This window comes from Mugil cephalus, chromosome 10 (assembly GCF_022458985.1).
Source record: "Mugil cephalus isolate CIBA_MC_2020 chromosome 10, CIBA_Mcephalus_1.1, whole genome shotgun sequence".
NCBI lineage: Eukaryota > Metazoa > Chordata > Actinopteri > Mugiliformes > Mugilidae > Mugil > Mugil cephalus.
The window spans coordinates 21,989,500-22,007,970 of record NC_061779.1 but is presented as its reverse complement, the minus strand read 5'-3'; the positions used below and the strand labels follow the sequence as shown (position 1 = coordinate 22,007,970).

Here is an 18,471-nt window from a genome sequence, read left to right as displayed (position 1 = left end):
CTGACGTGCCTCCTGCACCACTTCTCATCAGTGTAAGCGCTGGTTTGTTAATTTTGTGTTTTGCAGTCTGAGCTTGAAAGTTATTTCCTCCATTGTGTACATTCCTTTAAATACTGACTGTTGTGGCTTGTGTTATTGATTTCTTAGCTTCCGCAGGAACTGTATCAGTTAAAACATCCTTTTTTTCATCGATCACAGGATGGTTGCAAGGTTGAACAGATGATCTGGTTTCTGCATGGGACACTTTAAGCCTGGGCTAACAATGATGAAATATTCTATAAGTGTTTTAGTCTCTAGCTTTTGTATACGTTAGGCAAGCTAAAAGCATTTAAAATGCAAAAAGCTTCAGTTTCACACAGTGCCAGTGCAACCCTAGGAGCAGCCATCGAGTCTTATTCTTGGCAGCGTTAGAATTTTCCACCATTCCCGACATTCCAGACTTTATGGTGACGTATTAAAGAAAGAAATACAGCATTTCAGTGCTGTGCCTCTGGACAGGCCAGTATAAATCAGTTAACTGATCAGTTGTAGCTTTAAATCAAACAGCACATTTATTGGCAAATAAAGTAAACAATTTGTCATGTGTCAAAGAAATCTTTACTGAATACTTTTGATTGATAAGATTTGATGATTTTCTTGTTATAAATTATTATAAAAAATATGTTCCAGCTTCAAAAAGATGAGAGCCTGCTGATTAGGAAATCAAATCAAATGTGTCCAAAATAAAAAGACTAGCTTTTGTTCACTTTTTGTCTCAACTACACTGCTGCAGTGAGATGACTTGTTGCAGGCCTACACAAGGACCCTGCAGCTAACGTGTAATAAGAGTGGATGACAGGTCATTCACAGTGAGTCACACTTAAAACTCCAGCCCGGGCAAAGGAATCAATGCTGTAATGAGCAGAGAGGGAGTGATACAGAGCGTGGAACAGAGGAGCAGAGCTGTCAACTCCCAAAACGGTGGTAAGAGGAGGTCAGAGGGGACGGATGAGGTGGCCATAGAGTGGCAGTGACTTCTAAAAGTGCAATATTGACCAAGAACAGCTTAGAGTGGCATTCGCACGGAAATAAATAAATAAATAAAATTGCTGACAGGCACATTCCTGAATCCACAAACAGCAGCATCTTTCACAAGTGCTCCAGGACCCGTTTACATCCAAAGACCAAAGACAGCTCCCAGTGACAGGAATGACTGCAGCCTGCTGCAGTTATTAGGGAGGAGGGAGAGCAGGGCTTTAACTCACACAGCCTTAAGATATTCAGCTGAGTAATGACGCCTGAAAGTGACAGAATCAGAGTCCAGCTGGAAACAGAAACTCTCCTCTTAATACCTCTATGACAGTTGCACCCTTATTGCTGCACAGTCTGCAGAGTTTGTGTTTAATGATTTGAGGGTACTTGACATTGCAGCCATGAAAACACCCGTAGTGACACACAAAATGTGGAGAAATAGCACACACACGTTGGACAACTCAAAATTACAAGCTGTTTTTTTTAATAGTGGCAATATCACTGAAGTCATAGTTTAGTGTTATCTTATCTTAAATAATTATCTTAACTTATGTGTTAAATTCCCTCACTTCTTTCGATGCTTTTAATCAGAGTGAAATACTCCTGTCCCGTCTTATTATAGTAGAAAGGTACGTGCCGCATCTACAACTTGAGCGTTTTTATAGTCAGCAGTGGAAAATGCGTGGTGTCCCATGGTGCAATGCTGCAGCAACTGCTACCTATGGACCCTATCCTTTCCCTGTTCATTGCGTCAAAACATTTCTCTCTTGTTGATTCCTCCAAGTATAAAACATTATACGTGACTGTGCACACGCTCAGCCGTAGCTTCCAAACACATTATAAACGGAGGCAGCTGTTCATCCATCACTCACCCCGCTCTATCTGCGCTCTGGCGGTGTCCAGCTGGTGCTCCGTGCCGATCTCCCCGATCACTATCAGCATGTAGTAGCTTCCCCGGTTGAACGGCAACCCTCGCCGCCGTCTCCCTGCTCCTCGGCGGTACCGTAGTCGCTCCTCGGACCCCGGCGGTTGCGCGCTGAAACCCTCGTCTTCCTCCACCACCGGGAGCGCACCTCGCACCGGGATCTCCATGGCAACAACCCCTGGAGCCGACGCCGGTGCTGACTCCATCGCCATGACAACTACCGGTTTGAGCGAGGGGAAGAGTTTGGTAGGGTGGAGGGGGATGAGGAGGGCGAGGAGGATGCTGAGAGGTGAGGGAGGGGATGGAGGGGAGGACAGAGGATGAGGTGTCAAACGGGCCACACAAAAGTTTATTTTCCGGTGGCAGTTTCAAAATAAGAGTCCTTTTGGGAAGTGTGGCGTCCATGACTGTCATCGAGGTGTAGTTCTGGTGTGTCAGGGTCACTCTGAAGCAGAAAGACAGAATGTAATGGTAACAAAATGTCTGAGAATCATTAGAAAGTGGCTCTTGTGACGACAATGACCTTTTCATAATGTCCTTCATATATGTATTTAGGTTTAGGAAGGATTTTCTGATTCAGGATAAGAGATGCTCGAAAAACGGATCCAGTAGATGGCCAGTAGTCTATGGGGCTTGAACCCATAACCTTGGCGTTATTAGCAACACGATCTGACCATATGAGCTAACCGGCCTTTATATGAAGGTCTGAGATGTTGTTTTCACTATTAACAGTGGAGTTCAACCACGAAGGAATGCGAACCATTCCTGAATCGACGCCCGGATACGGCTCACCGGGCCTCGTTGGCGCAGTAGGCAGCGCGTCAGTCTCATAATCTGAAGGTCGTGAGTTCGAGCCTCACACGGGGCATGTGTTTTGATACTAGTGGGAAGCTTGAGGTTTAAAAAGGATGAATGGTTTTTGATGGCAGCATTATCTCACATCTATGAGACAAGACAACTGGAGGTGTGATCTGCTCATGGATAACTGATGGACAATAACGTATCTTATGGTCTTCCTCTGGTCTGCATATAGTACCTGTTTTTGTCTTACAAAGACTCCTCATTTTGCAACTCATGATTTTGAATAGGTATGTTTCCAAAGACACCCAGATCTGAACAATACACAGAACATGCAAGGCTTTTCATACAGTGGGCCAAATGCATAGTCACTTTTTTGTTGACTTTGGTCTATGATGTAAATTTGTTATAGATCATTCTAGTGCAACTGCATGCTGTATATTCTCACGCAAACACTATATGTACTAAAAGCTGAATAAATAAAACCCGAAGCTTGAGGCTTCAGCATTTCATTGTGGCAATGTTTTGGAAATTCAAAACCTGAATCTGACAGCTTGAGCATAACAATAAACAGTGACACTGCGGTAGAAGACATTTCATTTTATGGAAAGCGATTGTCATGCAGGATTTATAAGTAAAGCAGGATCAGACCATTCTAATCGTCCCTCTTACAGCTGCCTTTAGTCTTCACTTAGGATTCAGATAACGTGTGAATGTAGTCAGTCTTGTGCAGTGAATGCAAAGAACTCATTAAAATAATCTGTGTAAAATTGAAGAACAATTTTTCCAGACTTCAATGTCTTTTTGTGCAAACTCAGAGGACACATGGAGCCAGCTTTAAAATAGCCTCTTTCTTCTAGAAACGCTCCTCATTCAACTTTTCTCCTGGTTAACCTTGAGCTTGGCACATTTTGGCATTTCGCAGAGAACATTTCAGCGTAAATTGTCAGCATGACATTGAGAGGACAACGTGGACGCCTACAAGAGCATTTATTGGGCATTTCATGCTAGCCTGGACCACTGTACTTATCACAGATTTAACAAATGCCAGTCTAACACATTTCACACTCCTTTTACATAAGTGAGTAGTGAAGGATGAAATACTTGAATCCTTCAATTTACATGGATTATGTCATTATTATGTATTCATGTGCTTCTGTTAGGTCCCTAATTAGGGAATCACATTATCTTGCAATTAACTAAACCCTTTGAGTATTTCATTTCATTATAGCGAGTGCATCTTCCAGTCAGCTGTGCTTGCAAGAACCACAGACAGAGAAGACAAAAATAAACAGTGTGTAACATCTCACAGTAACATTGTGAAGATACCTGATGTGGGTGTCTTGCTGCAGGTCTCAGTGACGGTGAGTCAGCACTTCACTCCACAGAGCAGCCCGCACCGCAGCCATGTCTCCCTCTAGTGGTGAACACTGCATCTGGGGCTCCTCTAGCACCACAAGTTAAAAGATGATGTAACCCTCAGTACCTCTGTAGGTTGTGGCTGACTCACTAAAATGTCCAGTTTGTGTTCTTCTTTTAAACTGGGGCAAAATAAAAATGGACACATGTTTAATACAAATGAAAGGCTTGAGAAGTAAGATTCAAATGTGACGTTTTAGAAACACATAATAGTGCATAGATCCTGAACCAGTAATCCATTCCAGTTAATTCTAAGAATGTTACAGCGTCAGTTTCGATGATTTCGTGTCTGTTTTTCGAATGAGAGTACATAATCTTTAATGGTAGGCAAGACCACAGCATGAATATCAGGCAAATCCAAACGGACGTCGCCATCTTCTGGACAGCATATGTTAAGACACTGTTGTTACACGGCTGGAAAAATGCACCATCACCAGCAGACTTTTTTTTCTCCTGTTCTTTCCTATTCTGCACTTTTTAAACAACATTCATATTCATATTTCAATCAAATCCAGGGCATTTAACTGCAAAAATGTCACATGCCAAAGATTGAATTCAGGATCAATAGGAATAACACTGACTAAAGTTTCTTAATGGAAGAATATTTACCTTACCCTTTACCTTAAATAAATGAATTCCAAATGGTAGCTTGAATGAATATATAACTAGATTATTTTTAAAAAAGAAACAGCATAATAAATGGGAATTGATTTTTGTGGCTGCTGCAACCACTTATAACTCACTTTAAAATTCTAGTCACTTATTATGAATGCCCTTTTCAGCGTTTTTCAGGATGTGTCATCTCGTTTCTGAGCCACACACAAGGATAAACAGGAACCCAGTCGCTGACTTCAGGGAATTTAAAAGCACCTGTCTGCTCAGGTTGAACTGCTGTCTGGTCGGTCAGTTGTTGATGGCAGGGTTTGATGGGAAGTGTCTGCAGTTATTTTGAGCTCCAGACGAAGCCTGGGGAAAGGAACCCAGACAGACGGACAGACAGGCAGAATGACAGACAGATGGTTGAGGCAGCAGTTTGGGTTTCAGTGCAGATTGTCCCTGGACTGTCTGGGTCACTGCAGACAAAAAAGTCTGCCTCTCCTCTTTGTTTTGTGTCTGATCTCCTCTGTACTCAAGCTTAAAATAGAGAGGAGGAGGGTACAGGCAGAAATGTGTCAGCCTGTGTCTCAAAGCGGATAAAACGTATCTAGAGTACGTTGGGCTATCGTACGCCTGAATTTAAGTTTTAAATGTTCTGGGCTAGGTGAGCATACTTTTTCCTACTTTGCTGTCCCACTCTGTCATTCTTAGCCGACCTTTCAAATTTGTGATCATTTAGTTTGGCTAAAAACCCTCCTTGGACTCAACTGCTCCCTCTTGTGGAGAATCAGTTTTAAGCTAAATCAAAATATGAGTTTTTTAATGCAGTCATGGTTCAATAGTAATAGTGATGTAATGAATCACTAGTTCTAAAAACAAAGGAAAGACTGTGAAGCAAATAAAAGTTACAACTTTAAATGAAAGCAAAGCATTTTATTAGATGCTATATTCAACGTTGAAATACAAAAAGGGATATCATTTTGTTCACCCGAAGCAATAAATCCAGAAATGTGTGAATTAATACGAAGCCTGTGTTACATAATGAATAACATCAAACTGTTATCTGGTGCAAGAACATCACGCTCTCATCTGAACCTGCATTCGTTCTCTAAGTGCCGACATGTAACACCGAAGCCAGAGTTTTTACACTTTACAACAAAATAAACACACACACGCATCTGCTTTTCCATAGAAGAAATCACATACATTTCTACACAAATAATTTAGAGCTTGGTGATCACCATTTAGAGACGCGAGATGTTTTAGAGCTGAAATTTGTTTGGGAATTGCAACAATGTTGAAACCCAGCTGTGTACTGGCGATGTTGAACATGAGCCAAATCTGAATTCTGAGAATACCTGTGAGACATCTCCTGATTACCCCCGTCGATCCACACTGGCCAGATATACAGTTACAGAAAACATCTGCATGACAAATGATCAGTAAAATCAAAAGGCAGTATTTTGGATTGACTTAGCCCAGTGAGGCTAACGGTGTAAGTTTATGTCAATCTACTTGGGACAAAATGAACTGATTTCATGAGGCAGTTTTAAAGTTAGCACTACTTTGGTTTTCCCTAGATACAACTCCTTGACGAGGATGTGTGTAGATGCAGCTGAAGCTGCTTTAAAAGGCATTCAGAAGAAAAATGAGCTTGAAAATTGGACCTGATGTGAAGCATAACACTCTGATTTTCTCTGTGGATTTGGCATTTGCGCAGACGCTTCAACTTAACACCGAGAGGAGTAGAGGAGTACGTGTGCTCACTGAATGAGCGGCTCCAGATTTAGAATATTTACAAATCCAAATATCCAAAGCTCAGACAATCAGCTACAGTTATGTTCATTCCTAATTAGACTAAAATCTATGGCACACAGAACCAAAGGGTTTCAACAGCTAAGCTTGTGAGAATTTAAATTCTCTGTCAGATGTCAATCAATGACAAAAACAAACACTTCATCTTATTTATATTACAAGAGCAGGATCCAACATTTGTGTGGAAAAAAAACAAAAAAAAAACACAAGCATGCCACTCATTCAGAAGAGCATGGCCTAAAAGGTGTACACAAATATACAAGCCAAGACATGCTGAGATAGCAATCAGTCAACTTCATTAATGGTTTACACCCCTGGTAGCACTTGATGTTAGATGTCCCTCTCCGCCGCTTTTCACACCCGCACGGTCCATGTTGCTCTCGTGAGGCGTGCTGAATGTGAAAAGCGAAACCTGGAGAATTACTTGTGCACTGATGGTGAGGGTGAAAGCAGGGAGGCTAAAAGCGTAGCCTCACCTGGCTTCAGGTCTGTACATTATTAGGTCAATTATAATTGACAGAAATCCAGCCGCTGGCTCCAAAAGGCAGAAGCTGTTCCTAGAGTAACTGGTAACTCTCGGGAAGAATCACTGCTAGTTCGGTGCCTGCCAACATGTTCTCAGTGAACCTAAACTTCCTGATTTGTTCATCTTTAGTTCAGTCAATTATCTTAGACCTGATAACGTACAGACCGTGACCTGTTAAAAGGAGCTCCGCTCAGCCGTCTGGACTGTTAGTTGTTGGCCTGAAAGGCTCCCTGGGCAGCGGAGGTGGCTGCTCCAGCGGCCGCTGTCTGGAAGGTTTTATTGCTGAGGACGCCCTGTGAGAACTCCTGCTGGGCCTTCTGGAAACTGGCCCCTGTACGGCGGTACATGCTGTGGACCTGAGGAAGAAGAAATCGTAAGAAAGTGGATCACAGTGATGAAAGATAGTAACACGCAGCACAACTAATCAGTTTAACTCTGTGATGCTGACGAGCAGTTAAAGCCTTTCTATAGCCTGTGGATATCGACACAGATTGGAGACATCCTGTGGCTGCCCTTATCTCTAACTCAACAATTAATATCCACGGTGCTCATTAAATCAGCCCCCATGGTGATATTTTTAACAGTGCCGCTTTACGGACACATCGGACAGGCCGCCTCTTTGGTCCAAGCTGAAGTATCTCCACAACCGATGACAGAGTTGAAATTTTGTAAAGTAATTAAGTTCCTTCTGGGGACAATTATAAACAACTTTTGGTACCAGTGAGTCAGCATTTAATTTACATCATTACTTTGGTGACTACACACAAAGATAATGAGACGTCTGTCACCTTTTAGCTGTGCTGCATAGTTCAATGCTAATTAACAGACGATAACATACAAAAAAAACATTTAAATGTTAAGAACTCTGCTGGTTGTTTTTAGTGCATCTCTGTCCGTCTCTGTGATGTGTATAAATGGAGGAAATTTGAGTAACCGCCACACGTTACAAAACATTTTGCAACAGCTTAAACCCTTGCAAGTCACAGAGTTTTAAAGTTGCAATGTAATGTTTGTCTAAGAAACCTGGGTCCTGGTATACACTCTGTGTAGATCTTACTTTGATCCGTAACCACCACCTGAACGTTGTTGTAGAATAAATGCACAGTGTGTGTCAAACTCAGCAGTTTGAGCTTAGCATCTTTAACTCATCAACTCTGAGGACAAAATATTCACTTGCTGCTGATATATCCCACACACTGACAGATGCCATCATGACAAGATAATCTGTGTTATTCACTTCACCAGTGATTCTGACCAGTAAGTTGTAATGTAATGACTAGCCAGTGCATACCTTTAAAAAATTACTTTAAAAAAATTCAGCATAGAATGAAAGATAATGGGGTCTGCTTCGGAGATCTGAATGGTACTGGCAATTTCAGGGACATAATTTCCAATTATATGTCAGAGCTGTAACGTGCATTAATCTGCAGATACGCTGGTAACAAGTGGTGCGTTTAGAAATTAAACAAGTTTACAGCCTGGAACAAAAAAGAGAGTCTGTGCTCAGAAGAGCGATTTGGGACAAACCTGGATTACAGCTGGTGAGATGCCAAAAAGTCAATAGACTAGGCATACGCCACACAAACGCATCAACTGTGTTATTACTCTCTTTGTTCGCACAAAGTAAAACTAACCAAGATTATTCAAGAGAAACATCCTCTGACCTACAAATTCAAGGAAGAGACGTCAATCAGCCCTTACCATCTTGAGCAGGAAGACAGATGTCACAGCACATATAGTGAAGAGGATGGCCACTATTATCATGATGGCTCCCACTGGCACATTGCCCCTGATGATATTGATGGCTGTGATCCAACCACTGCAGTCAACAAACAGCATTGTGGGTCATTTTAGGAAAATCACAAGTTAAACTGGGTATTCAACATACATACAGGATGCATCCATATTCTACTCATTAACATTCAGAGAGAGAAGAAGAAGGCGATGAAACAATTAATGTCACACAATAATAAACATGGTATGAGCTGCTACATGGAAGCATGTTTGGGGTTTCATAGACTGGTTTAATAGACCATTAAAAATGAATCCCAAATGCACATGTATGGAGGTTAATGTAACCTGTTTGAGGATAAGACACATATACGAACACACGTAAACACATGACTCACTTTTTAAGATATATTTAAACAGTCTGTCATACACACTGCAATTTTAAAAGACAAAACACAGAGAATACCATATGGTCAAATCAAACATGACCAACATTTAATAAAAAGTTTAGAAAAGGGACAAAGAAAGAGTGAGAGGGCACCGGCAGGATGTAGCGGACAGTGAGCAGCAGAAACTTACAGAGTTACCAGCAGACAGACAGGCAGCAGGCTAGAGGCTGAAGAATGGAAAGTCTCTGTCAGAAAAAGATGAAAGAATTCAGAAAATGAGGGAAAGAGAGAAGAGAGATGACGGCAGCACACAGGCCAGCCGACCCGTAATAATCCAGAAATTAAAGGCACAGAACACTTTCAGTCAGGAGGAAGGGCATGGATATACGGGATCTTGAGGACACCATTAAAAGATAAGCACTTCATTATCTGCTCATGTGTTTAAAGTACAAATTATGAATGAGTGGGTGTTTACGTCAACACCAAAGGCCGCTGTGGAATTAAGTAAGTCTAAATCTTAATCTCCCACTTGATGCCTATATTTGAAGCTCATACATCAAGTGTGAAGGTAGCATCCACTTAACAAAACTAAACGGAATTCCCACATAATCGAAGGAGCTTTTATTTTGTAAGACTGCACATAAAGCATGTCACTCACCTGTTGCCCCAATGGGGAATGCCTACACTCTGGATAATGAAGAAGCCCACTTGGACGAAAAACACAAAGAAGAAGAAGAAGAAGCTGAAGGAGCTGTCAGTCCTAAACAAAGAGAAGAAAATCATGCACTTAACTTCCACATTTGCAAAGTGTGATGCATAAACTTAGTAAAAACAAATATACATCCTTTAGTACTTTTAAGAAAACAGTAGATCTTTATATTTATAGTCATTTAGTTAGTTTTAAGCAGAAATGGGAAATAACTGACATCAGACATACACGAGTTTCAAAAATAAAAATGTTTCTCAGCTTTTTCAGCTGCAATGGTGATGATGCAATGATCAATCAAAAACGGTGATTAAGTAAATACACTGATTGCATGGAACACGTCGACACACTGCAACGTTTACATCCCTTCCCAATTACGCCAGATGAAAATGAGACTCTCCCCGAACAACCTGAAATGTGGTAATTTTTCACACTGAGACCTAACACAACAGCCGTGTAACCGCTAACCGCTTCACAAATGCTTCAGCGCAGGAGATTTGCCAAATTTCCACCGTCAGACAAAACCTCTTGCAGTCAAGAACTCAATGGAGCCTCCTTTGTACAATGGACATGGTGCTTTCCAGTGCATTTGGAACTGATCAAAACAAATTCAGTCCAGAGATACAGGTGAGGTCTCTTAGCGGAGATGCCACAGTTACCGGTGGAATATTTAACCATTCGGTGTCCATTGTTCAGTGTTTTGTCTGTTCTGGTCCTGTTCAGACCTTGCACTAAGATCAAATCAGGGCTATCCAGCTTTAGTGTGTGTTCGTGTTCAGACCTGTGACTAAACATGCATCTCCAGATCCTTTCTCAGTTTCTCGCTCTGTATGCGAATAAACCACAACATCATCTGCGATGCAGTGGAATATTTTAACAGCCGGTGTCTCTCATGGATCCGTATAACTCATCCAGGAATAAGAACAGCTCTGTTTTATGTGTGTGTGTCAATACTTTAGCACACACATTAATTAATTTATTGATTTACTGATTTATTGATCTCCATCCTGACGGTAGTTAGACCTGTACAAAACTCCAAGCCTGGTAGTTCCCATACACACAGTAATGTCTAGTAATAAAGGTAAATAAAGACACCGATGATGGAGGAAACACGCTGCGAAGTCTAAACAGGCCCTTTGTGAGTGTGTGAGTCCAACGTTCAGACGATGAAACGCTGCTCTGCGAGTCAATATCCAGGTGGATTTAACACATTACTTTAACATGGTGGGAGGTGGAGTAGAAGCAGTGAAGTGAAAACTGCGAACAGAACGTAACTGTCCGCTAACACTATTTTACATGTGCATGCCAGCTCAAATGGAATCACTACCCACAGGATATCTGCGTCCCCATCCATATCACTGACTGGAGGCAGTACAGCAAAGCCTCAAAGCTTTGCCTCTGATCATACAGAACCCTGACAAACAGTGACTTTTTTTCCACTAAAGTACAGCAGCATACTAGGTTCTGAGCGTTGCATCCATGGTACTTAGTGTTGTTACCAGCCGATAAAAGCAGCAGGGTAAAACGTGAGTTCACTGTTTGACACAAGACCACACATACAGCACCTTTACAGATGGCTACTCACTTGAAGGCCTTGTAGATGGGCCGGTACCAGCACAGGAAGGAGCAGGGAGTGAAGAGGATGAGCCAGAGAATAGAGAGGCCAAAATCAATACCGTAGCCTCCATCAATGGTGAAGACGGCCAGACAGGCCAGCAGGTTGAGGAACAGAGTCACACAGTTGACTGAAGGAAACAGAGGAGAGAGTCACAGATCATGATACAATTAATAATATCGCCAATCATCGTCATGTATGCAGCAAAGAAAAAAAAACACTGCATTGACATTTCGTGATCATGCTGCACAGTCATAGTGGTGCACAAACTCAAACCGGATTTCAAAGTGAGATCGCTTTCCACCTGATGTACCCCTAACACTGCCATATACTTACACATCCAGAGATAGTACATCATCTTGCAGACTCTCCGGGACTCCTGGGGGATCTCCTCTGAGAAGTTCTGATAAAAACATGGCTTGATGGGGAAGCTCTTTGGAAGTGGAGGCCAGTTGTTCTCTTTACCTACCGAGACAAGAGACAAAACATCAGCTTCAGCCCTGCTCTGGTTTCAATACAAGAAATGCAACAGTGCAGGAAAAGTGGGAAAAGTATCTGGCTGATATACACGTCAATCGCATTAAGCCCGGCTGCAGAAACTTGGTGTCTGGGGCTAAACTTTAAAGAGTGGTTGTTTTTAAAAGGTTTACACGTTTATGTTTATCCAAGAGTGTGGGAGTTAATGTACTGCAGCAATCCTGTTCCAGCAGGCTGGCTAATGAAACTGACCTCGCTTTCAACTGACACACAGTGCAGCCCTGATGACAGACCTGAATAAAAATCCATATATTTTTTAACATAAATCATTCTTTTTAAATGTTTTAATTAAAGGTGCACAACCATCATAAATTACTTTTGAAATCAATTCATTTCATCATTGAATATCCCAAGTACTATTTAAATATCTTGTTTTTGACTACTAAAGATCATTATTTCCACCTTTTCTTTCATACTTTATGAACAAAAATCGTTTTTATAGGACTACATCAAGTTTACACACACTGGTCAAAAATGACCCATTCATGAAAGTGTGATTTAAAATGAATTAAAATTAATTCTATGATAATTTGTGTCAAGTCATTACTTGAGCAGTGAATGGGAGCAAATCAGTTTGTATGTAATACTTGTAACATGTCTATGGTAACATGGTGAAATATGACCAAACATAATAAGAATCAACTGAACATGACAGAAGTTTGTTTATCTTGCTCCTCCTGCTCTTCTTCTCTGTTTCTGGCCTTCGGCAGACGGGTTCCTCCGAATGAGCCGGGTTCTGCTCAAGGTTTCTTCCTGTTAAAAGTGTTTCCTTCAGGCTTGCTCTGGGGGTTTCAGGCCAGGTTTTGTAAAGTGTCTTGAGACAATTTGTATTGTTATTGGCGCCATCACTAGAGCACAAATTGCCATTCCGATTTTTCACAAATGATCACTAAAACTAAGTGTACTCTTTGAACAAAGGCCTGGTGCACGGGGAACACCACCTCCGGACTTTTCTGACTTTGGAAACGGGGCAGATTGCACACCTCTTCCTCTTCCTTTGGCCCTTCTGTCTGGTGTCTTCTCGTGGATGGGTAGTTGCTGTACTGTGGCTGCCACTGCCTCAATGACATGCTATAAGAGTTTGGGCATGAACTCCATGCTCTTTGCCCAGCTACTTGATGAACAGCTGGTGTGCATTGCTCACACCACCCTTATAGTCAGATGGTGTAAGCATTTAGGGTGGCAACATCCAGCATATTGTACCAGAGACCCACGGGCAACCTCCTGGTTCTCAGCTTCTGGTTCTCCATTGTGTCCACTCCTCCTTTTGTTTTGTCGTGGTACTGGATCACTTCTGGTTTATTCTTCTGACTGGTGTCATCTACTCCTTTGTCATCATGCATAGTGCTCAGGAGGACAATAGCCTTTCCCCTCCTCTGAATATAGCTCACCATGGCCATGTTGTCTTTGAATCCAATCGATTTAACATTAGAATAATGGAAAAACAACTTACATGTAGTAGATATGCAAAGGGAGCTGAGCCGTGAAATATCTGAAACACGTCTCACAGTTTCGTGCCAAATAGTGCAGTAAATGTGTGTTTGTAAACTTGATGTAGAAATGCAAAGGGTTTTGTTTGTTCATAAAGTAAGAATGGAAAATAAAGCGATTCGTGGTAAACAAACCAAAGATATTTACTGCATAATGGGGATAATAAATAATAAGATAAGTTTATTTCAAAGACGTATCATAGAAACACTCATACACAAAATAACACTGAAAATGGATATGGGTCATTTTTGACCCATGTTGTGCATCAAAGCCTTAATAATTAAGCGTTTTCATAACTGCAGGGTAAACAGAGATCCACAGAGACCTTAGTTTTAAGTGTAAGTCAACAAATAAGATCTGTTTATGTGGATATGAGAACGTTTCAGCCTGTATGCACAATTTTATGTTCTATGCTCCATGATGCACACACTGTACACTGTTCCCCTGTCTCAGCAGGTTGCGTTGATGCTACTGCAGGGAAAGAGGGATTTTGTCTTTAATGACCTGTCAAGCCTCTGCTCTGTAGGTCCTGCTCTCGGCGGTCCAGCTCAGCAGCTTTTCTCTCCAGCTCCTCCTGCTGCCTCTGCAGGTCGGCCTGAGCTACGGCAGCAACGGCCTGAAACGAGGAGGGACAGAAACACTTCGCTCAACAAGCACACGAGACGTACAGGAATTTCTCTTCAGCGCACAGACTGTTCGGCTGGGGTTTCCCATCACATGCGAACCATATAGGTTGAACAGGTCCTTGCATATATTGCAAGGCAACGTTGCAAATATGACTCACTTCCCATGCGCGCCTACATTACAGAGCAATGTGTCACTGTCAGGGGTTACAGAAGTTACATGTGGACATAAACCAACTTTCCCAGCTTTGAATATTGAATATTGCATGAATATTTATAAAAAAGGTATAAGATGTTCATGTGTTCATGTTCAGTTAAGCAAACTGAAAGAAAGCATGACCATCCTTATGTTCACCATGAGTTACTGTAAGTCCTTCGTGTTCTGAACAATAACATAGCCGCAATAAAACATCACACATAAGCAGGAACGAAACATAGGGAAGTAGTTGACCTCATTCTACTTAAATGAAGTATTTTGCCTCTGTAGATAACTGGCCTGTGTGTATTTACCCGCGGACTAGGCTCTGTAGACGGCTGTAACACGGCTGGCTGGAAGGGGGAGGTGGAGGCCGGAGTGGTCTGAGTAGCTAGGCCTTCCTGTCAGACAATAAGCAAACAAATGATACCAATGCATTGATAAGACAGGAGTCACGGCGGAGGTGAACAATATGAAAAGGTAAACATAAAAACTAACAAGGTGCAGCGCCATTTAAGGTGGTGGCTGAAGATAAGTCAAAACATCGCAAGTGAGAAATGAAAGAGAAGGAAAATCTGAGAAGACTAAAGAAGCAGAACAAGGAGGGAAGATGAAAGAGAGGAATAATCTGCACTTCTTACAGCAGGGGTATAAACTGTCTGAGCAGATGACACAGACACAGGTTTCAGAAGACTTACAGACTGGGCAGGGAAAGGGTTGTACTGTTCAACTGGTTCTATGTTGGAGCTGGTCGCCTGAGTGACAGAAGGATCCTGGAAACCAAAGACACATCATTAATATCAACTAATCAAAACACCGAAAAATTCAAATATACCAACACATATCACGTCACCAGACAAATTCTTATCTTTTAGATTTGCTCAGATGCACTCTGTCTGTCTGACCTCTAAAAACGCTGTTAATCGTTTCTGCAAATCTCTCCCTGAGACGTTTTGCTTTTCATTTCCTGAGAAGCTGAAAGTAAACTTAGAAAAAAAAAGAGTCCAGACTATGAAATCTGGAACGTGCTTTGACCAAGTCACAAAGACAAATACAATAACATCCAGTGATTGTTTCAGTAAAAATCTCTAAAATCGTCAGTCAAATCGTGACCCAGTCAACTCTGATGTTCTCTTTGTGGCTTTTTCAAAATTCCCAGATTAACCACAGGCTGGGATACATCCCATGATAGTCAAGACATGTCATATTTGTGGGGCTATTCCTGTGTAAGCAGACAGTGAATGCACCAACATTTACAGATATTTACAGTGGATTATATTAAAATGCTGCATATGAATATCTATGGACAATGCATTTGTGTTTGTATATTCATTAGGCAACAAAAATAGACAAGAACAGCCAGTGATTACATGACACACAAACAACTGAACCTAGAATGTTTTCCAATGAATCTGGGACAAACCCATTTCTCCTTTACAAAGAGGACAGGATGAATACCTCCCACAGTAATCCAACGCGTCACTCACCATGTGGTTACAAGTGTGAGCTCTTATTAGCTTATCTGTTCTTGACACACCTGTAAACGTTCCCAGCAGGAAAAAGGGGAAGGTCTGACTAGTGTCACTCCTTAACACCTGGAGCATTATGGAGGGAAAAGGTGGCTTCAACACAGCGGCTGAACTAAAATTAACCTTTTAACTCTTGGGTGTTGGTGCAGATATTCAAAGTCGTTTATGCAAACCACGTTTACCTCACGTAAAGGGAGGAAACAAATCCTGCTTAGTCACAGCTTGAGGGGTTGTTTGTGTCCTTTTGACGGCACATCAGTGAGCGAAGAAACGGGAAACGAGCACCACTAATCTGGGACAAGCCAAAACAAGACGGCTCCGTGTTCAAAACGACAGTGAAGTCAGTGGGCGTGTGCGAAAAATCCTCTCCATTGATAACGACATAAAGTTCTACACTGGTCGTGTCTGAAAATTATGGTTTCTAACAAAATATGCAGAAATAAACCTCAAATCAGCATCATATGATGACCTGAACGTCTCTGTGGAAAGACACAGCGCATGATGTGATGACTGCTGATTGACTAGGTGTGGTTGCTGTACATATACTTCATAACTGTATTTGGATATTGCTTATAAACTGGATTAAATCACTCCTCACATTGCATACCACAGCCCGGCAGCGCTACAGTTTTTAGAAACACATGACACAAATGCACTCTGTAGACGATGAAGGGAAAACTACTAGATGTTCAACTTTACGGTCACAAATTCTGATCATTTTCAAATATGTAAAATTCTGTCAAAGCTTGGCAACATATTAGCTATTAGCTAACATGTAAATACAGACAACGTACGTGCATAACAGCTGAGCAGTGAAGTGGCAACATAACATTTTCCAACCGCTACCAGGGTATTTATCCTGGCACTTCCACACCCATCGAACAAACAACCGCCTCCGCCTCCGATGAGCTATTGTGCACCTGATATAATAAAAGTGGGACTCTGTCCTAATGTAAAAATGACTGAGTAATGCCATGTCCCTGAAATCACAAAGAGTAGTGTTCACGCATTATTACTTTTGGATTACGATATGAAAGAAAATCACAATTAAACAGTGTACTCAGTGTGTGAAGCCTAACTGAGCTCAGATTTATAGTTTTACCCGGAAACAAACCACATTCATGCACAGTAGATGTGAAAACACCAAATAGCAGCGAGTCTGACAGAAACATACAGGAAATTGATTAGAGACCAAATGTGGTCATATGATCTTGATTAGACCAAGTACGTATTTAACTTCTGTGCACTGACAAATGCATTCAATTCAAATATACTTTTAAATTACATGTCAACCACTTCCCACATTTTTGAATAAGGTTCCTGCTATCATCTATTACGCTATTATTACATTTCTCACACGCTTGCCAAGTTGGGGGTAGCTTCATGAAGCAATAGTAATATTTCTGTGGCTTAACAGGTGTTGAGAAAAATCATGACCCATATCAAGCAGTGTCTGTGTCTAAAGGAAAGTCTAAAATAAGCAAATGTTTTGATTTTGTTCAAATGATGCTCCTCTAGTTTTTGGACCTCAGACTTTTTTCCTGTGTTTTTCAGCCTGACGGATGTCAGATTTTTGAAGATTCACTAAGAAACTAGGGATTTCTATCTATGACCGTTGCTGCTGCTCTGCCAGACATTCTTTTTTTTTTTTTTTTTCAATGTGTTTCTTGTAAGCTTCAAAGTTGGTCCAGTGCAATATTAAATTACTAGATGATACTTCAAAGACCCACGATAACCCACAATATAATGATCACTTTGTCTGCATGTCAGTCACTTTAACAATAGAGGTAATAATTAAATGATCTACTTCCGACTATTGAACGACTGTAGGTAAACACAGCAAGCTCGCTGTGTGTGGATAAAAGTTCAGTACATTTTCAGACATAAACACATTAACATCTTCGAGAGCTTTGTGTGGAGAGAATGGACTGCTACGCTACATCCTGTAGTTGTGAAATTATTGTCAAAAAGCAAACCAGCAAAATGAATGTGGGTGACAATACAGAGCTCAAAAATGATAACAAATGGAGTATATTATAAGAGATACAGACAAATATACAAACTATGTTCGTACTGAATAGTCACGGTGGTAATGTGTCTAAAAAGTTTTGAGACACATTCCATGTTGGCTACAGTTTAACTTCCTGCATCTGAAATCGTAGCATACCCCGCCTTTGTTCCAACAGAGCTTTCCAATTAGTAGAAAAGACTGTCAATCATACCATTTTACCAAATAGCTATCAAGAATGACACAGAAGGTCCCTCCCTCACATCCACCCTGCAAGTTTCCTGACGTGCTGGCTACCTTTTACCAAACCTAAACTGTGTCTCAGCTATCTACACACTTACGTTGAAAGGGTTGTCGCTGGTAGGTTCTGCGAACGGGTTGTTGTCATATCCCGACATTTTGAAAAGGACACGAGGTGGATTAATCCAATGCGAAAGTGAATTTAACAACAAACTCTCTTCGGTCACTTCAGTAGACTGCCCTAGTATGCACTTCCTCGAATGAAGCTCAGAGCGCAGGCGCACTGAGTCTGTGGGACCGTGACGTGATCGTCAG

The 18,471-nt window shown here is 41.4% G+C and overlaps 2 protein-coding genes and 1 non-coding gene across 3 annotated transcripts in view; 1 reads left to right on the top strand and 2 right to left on the bottom strand.

The window, feature by feature from the left end:
* map1ab (microtubule-associated protein 1Ab) overlaps window positions 1-2,182 on the bottom strand; it is a 64,489-nt gene extending 62,307 nt beyond the window's left edge. Inside the window, exon 1 of the mRNA XM_047595351.1 lies at window positions 1,884-2,182. Coding sequence (XP_047451307.1) covers window positions 1,884-2,148 — 265 coding nt within the window. The 5' untranslated portion in view covers window positions 2,149-2,182. The remainder of the gene's footprint in view (window positions 1-1,883) is intronic.
* A 549-nt stretch (window positions 2,183-2,731) lies between these two features.
* On the top strand, window positions 2,732-2,804 carry trnam-cau. The gene has a single exon. It is a non-coding gene; the product is annotated as a tRNA-Met (tRNA).
* Window positions 2,805-5,668: 2,864 nt separating this feature from the next.
* On the bottom strand, window positions 5,669-18,438 carry scamp2 (secretory carrier membrane protein 2). Its single transcript, XM_047596963.1, has 9 exons — window positions 18,258-18,438; window positions 15,078-15,152; window positions 14,694-14,780; window positions 14,065-14,176; window positions 11,869-11,997; window positions 11,503-11,662; window positions 9,870-9,971; window positions 8,793-8,910; window positions 5,669-7,447 (listed from the first exon to the last, which is right to left on the bottom strand). Exons 1-9 carry the CDS (start codon window positions 18,312-18,314, stop codon window positions 7,298-7,300), a joined length of 990 nt encoding a protein of 329 aa, XP_047452919.1. The 5' UTR covers window positions 18,315-18,438; the 3' UTR covers window positions 5,669-7,297.
* Between the last annotated feature and the right edge of the window lie 33 nt (window positions 18,439-18,471).

Coding starts and splice junctions, on each gene's coding strand:
- scamp2 (XM_047596963.1), bottom strand. CDS start 18,314: ATGTCGGGATATGACAACAACCCGTTCGCAGAACCTACCAGCGACAAC. Junction 11,998..14,064: donor ACAGAGCAGAGGCTTGACAG/GTCATTAAAGAC, acceptor TTGTCTCGGTAG/GTAAAGAGAACAACTGGCCT. Junction 11,663..11,868: donor GATGTACTATCTCTGGATGT/GTAAGTATATGG, acceptor TGTTTCCTTCAG/TCAACTGTGTGACTCTGTTC.